The sequence below is a fragment of the Agrilus planipennis genome, unplaced genomic scaffold, assembly GCF_000699045.2.
Source record: "Agrilus planipennis isolate EAB-ADULT unplaced genomic scaffold, Apla_2.0 scaffold147, whole genome shotgun sequence".
NCBI classification, from domain to species: domain Eukaryota; kingdom Metazoa; phylum Arthropoda; class Insecta; order Coleoptera; family Buprestidae; genus Agrilus; species Agrilus planipennis.
The window spans coordinates 535-4,557 of record NW_020438940.1 but is presented as its reverse complement, the minus strand read 5'-3'; the positions used below and the strand labels follow the sequence as shown (position 1 = coordinate 4,557).

General features: G+C 34.3%; 1 protein-coding gene across 1 annotated transcript; it reads right to left on the bottom strand.

Moving 5' to 3' along the window:
* Window positions 1-531: 531 nt before the first annotated feature.
* LOC108742301 (major facilitator superfamily domain-containing protein 9) lies at window positions 532-3,698 on the bottom strand. The gene is made up of 5 exons (XM_018477467.2): window positions 2,855-3,698; window positions 2,654-2,785; window positions 2,453-2,582; window positions 2,184-2,393; window positions 532-1,302 (listed from the first exon to the last, which is right to left on the bottom strand). The coding sequence occupies exons 1-5, from the start codon at window positions 2,900-2,902 to the stop codon at window positions 605-607; spliced, it is 1,218 nt and encodes a 405-aa protein (XP_018332969.1). The 5' UTR covers window positions 2,903-3,698; the 3' UTR covers window positions 532-604.
* Window positions 3,699-4,023: the final 325 nt, after the last annotated feature.

Below are 4,023 nucleotides of genomic sequence, written 5' to 3'. Positions count from 1 at the left end.
TTGAGTTCCTTGAAACTTTTAGATCGTCTAGTCCAAGACCAATATAAAAGATAGCGCTGGGTAACTCTTTTATCATCTTCCGCATGCTGAAAGGGGCCCGTGGATGCATCTGTCGATGGATATAATTTTTTAAATTAGAGATGCTACAGAATTCGTTTTGTGTAGCCTCTTGGTATATTTAGAAAAACGTCATTTTTGAGTTGTTGTGGTTAAAGATAGAAATACATATTTCAATACACTATGAGATTAGCTTTCTGGTCAAACATCCAAAATAAAAAACTATAAGTATCCCGACCACAATGCAAATTCCACAAATCCCTTTTTGAAAGAGTTAACCAATAACCAGAGAGGAATCAAATCCTTCACCATCCTGTGACAGCAAAACTTCAGATTGCAGCTCTGACAATTACCAACCCCAATTATATTTTTTTACAGGAGTCTCATTTACCTTCCCAACGTGTTCTTCGGTCGTAGTTTTGTTTTCCTGTTTTTTTTTTTAGACAATTTCTACCTACTATTCATAACAAAATGTCGTATTGTAAGTAAATCATTTATTAAAATTACAATACATTTTCAACAATAAAATTTCTTATAAAAACAATTGTTACAAATCTTTGTTCTTATCTGTAACTTTTCGTCCATACAAAGTTGCTGTCAATAATGTAGCAGACAATGCGGGTACTGCTGACATCAATATGGTTGCATCGTCGCCAAATGCATCAGCCACAACCCCGGACGTAATTGGGGTCAATAATCTTGCGAAGGACATGACACTGTTCGAAGCTCCCACTAGACACCCTCGAGTGTTATCTTCCTTTTTGGAACGATTTAACAATAGCTCCATACTGATTATTCTCAGTGCAGTGCTCACCATGGAAAACGGAAGCAATAGGAAGCAAAACCAATAGACATTTGGAGCTAAATAAAGTCCCAATAGTGATACAGTCATTAAGGAATAAGCGTGCAGCTGTTGTTTGTAGTAATCCGGATCTTTTGGATAGAATTTTTTCGTGAGCAATCCCATGAAAAGGCTGGAAATCAAGGATACCGTTCCAAAGAACGAAATAGTGAAGCCGACATGGCGTTGAGAAAGACTAAACTTTTCTTGTATATATAAACCTTGATTAGAAAAGTACGTTGATGCCGATAAGGCGTAGAGAAGACGAAGTAGAAATGCGTCCCAATATTCTTTCCATGGGATAGTTTTCATGTTAGTAATGGCCTGAAATAACTCCGCTCCATTTGTAGGGTTCTCTTTGTCTTTCTTATTATCGGACTCTTCTGGGAGATTTGCCACCAAACCTTCAAAAGAAAAACTAAAAACCAATGGATTTGAAGGTGGTTAATTTACAAAGGATTAAGTTACTGCAAAAATAAAAAGAACCAAGTGTTTATTAAACGACCTGAAATTATTTACTCAATTACTTAAATCTTATAAACGGTTATTTAAAGTGGATTCAGTTAGGTTTTCATAATTTCATGTTGTTAGAGATGTAAGTATAGGTAAAGGGTGTAATGCTTATGGGGAAACAGAGTAATGCTAATGAAGATAGGAGGAAGACGACTTGGAACTATTTTGAGGAACATTTGGTATTTTTGGAGTTGTTTTTCACTTTAGTGAGGATTTTCTAATGGAAAAAATTATAACTCAAACGGTTCAATCATCCCCTTATTGGTTTCAAATCAGTTGTTTGCTCGTCTTTGCTATGCGTTGATCAATTTATATTTATTTGTTTATAACTCTGCTATCTTCGGGCAACTGATAGGAAAAAGAATTCAACCCTCCGTCACAGTTATTTGCATCAATATTAAAAAGCTAACGTAGCCTAACCTGAAATTCTAAAAACGCACAGCGTCAGCCCAAAGTTGAATCTCTCATTGCACATTAAATCCTTATCAAATGGAGTATTCAGTGAAGGAGATTGAAAACGGAATCTCTGAAGTCATCGAAAATTTCTGAACAAAAAAGGGAGGGCTTCGGATTGTCCCTAAGGGCTTCCGCTTTTATTGTTTCCGTTCTGACACCATATCACGAATTATGGATATCATACAGGCAATGTGAAACAGTAGCGAATATACAAAAATTCAAAATTTGAATATTCCAACAAAAAATAATTTAGAAAATATGCACTATCGGATAATTTTCATTTATAAAACATCAAATCAAAAATGTTATTATATACCACAATTGCATAAAAAAGCCAACGACGTCAAACAACAAACCATATAAAAACCATGGGTATATTCAAAGAGGTACCCTCCGATCAGGGGTCCCAAAACAAAGCCTAAGGAACTCAAACCATTGCAAAAACCCAAAACTTCAGTCTGCTTCTCTTTAGGTATGATGTCAGCGATTACCGCCTTGCATAGCGTTTGAGTATGCTTTATTGAACCTAAAACGAGAATTAATGATTTCCGATATTCCATCATGAGTCGGAAAATAGATACTGACCCAAAGCGATTCTCACCAAGAAGAAGAGTAAAACGGAATTACAAAAACCCAGAAGGAAGTAAAGAAGGGAACAGGAAGATGTTACCAGAACTAAAATAAACTTTCTACCAAACGCATCACTAAGACTGCCCTGGAATTTGAGACAAATACAAAAATGAGTACTTAAAAGAAGACGTACAACAAAAAGTGCATATTACGTACAAAAACTGGACCCCAAAAAATTTGCAATAATGAATAAGTGGACTGGGCTAAGCCAACCGTAGTTCGTGACGCACCCACTGATAAAAGGTGCGAGCTAATCAAAGGAACCGTTAAACCAACAGCAAATAAATCCTGAAGAAATTAATATTTCAGTAAAGCGATGGACAACTACAAATACAAATTTTTAATTTTTTTACTAACCAGTAATGAAGTAAGGTAGATTATCGTTAAACTTTTACTCAATATCATCGTTCTGGTAAGCGATGTTTTATCGTTGAAACAACCAACATAATAATTATAATGCTGGTATTACTTAAAACAAGGTCAATAGTTAATTTCAAACAAAAGTAGCAGTGGAAATTCCATGATTCGGCAACTTTTATTTGATATCATTTTATGCTGCATTCAAATAGCTAATCTACTATTTGAAATACGTCTGACATTTATTTGTAGATTACATAATTAAAAACAGTATACAGTCTAGTTTGCCTACTATATTAGAATTATAGATGGAATATCTCTATATTGAAATCGTAATCTAATCGTAAAATCTAATGCAAGTGCATGTATCTATAATGTATCAGACCATTAGAATTTCGATGTTCCGACAGTTTCATAACAGTTTAAATGAAACCAAGAAAATAGTAACAGACGCAAACTAGCTACACTTAAAGCACTGATCCGCACCCACCTACGGTTCGGAAATAAAAGTGTCATGCCAGTTTACGAATGGTTTCTAGCAAATGACGGAGCATCGCTCACGAATTTTGACGAACATTCATCGTAACTTTATGAAGAAGGAAACTATTTATACTGGAGAAGAAATTTCAAGGACTCAAGGAAAGTTATTAGCATTTATTTACAGAAAAACCTTCTTCATAAATGGAAACGTTACAGGAATTTTCCTGAAGTTACTTCAAAATATTCGCCAGAGGTCAGACTCTTGCTCAATGATTTTGTTCAGTATAATCTATGAATTATATAGCGTCAGCAGTCAGTTGAAATTCGGAATCAATAAGGGGACATTTTCTGAGTTAATGTTTTATGTGGATGACAGTTGTACTCAGAGAAACTAATTTATATTTACTCAACTTAAATTTTACTGAAATTTGTAAATAATCAAATATTTAGATACTGTAGATGGTAGATCCTTATTCTTCTTCCACTTTAATGGATGGAACCAATCAGAAAAGTTATGAATGGTCTTCAGTGATGACTATTAGAAAGCTGACAAAAATATTCAATTGTGCTTTTTAATAGCATACTGACAGTTTCAACGGAAAACTGAAATAGTTTATCGTTATTGTTTCTTTCCTAATTCTATCATCCAAGAAAAGATAAAAAGAAACGTCTAAGTATAAGAAATTATG

What these genes read in the sequence shown, in the direction of transcription:
- LOC108742301 (XM_018477467.2), bottom strand. Translation starts at nt 2,902, where the DNA reads ATGATATTGAGTAAAAGTTTAACGATAATCTACCTTACTTCATTACTG. An exon ending in CTTGGTGAGAATCGCTTTGG is followed by an intron (nt 2,394 to 2,452) that starts GTCAGTATCTAT and finishes TTCTCGTTTTAG; the next exon opens with GTTCAATAAAGCATACTCAA. An exon ending in GGCTTTTTTATGCAATTGTG is followed by an intron (nt 1,303 to 2,183) that starts GTATATAATAAC and finishes TTTCTTTTGAAG; the next exon opens with GTTTGGTGGCAAATCTCCCA.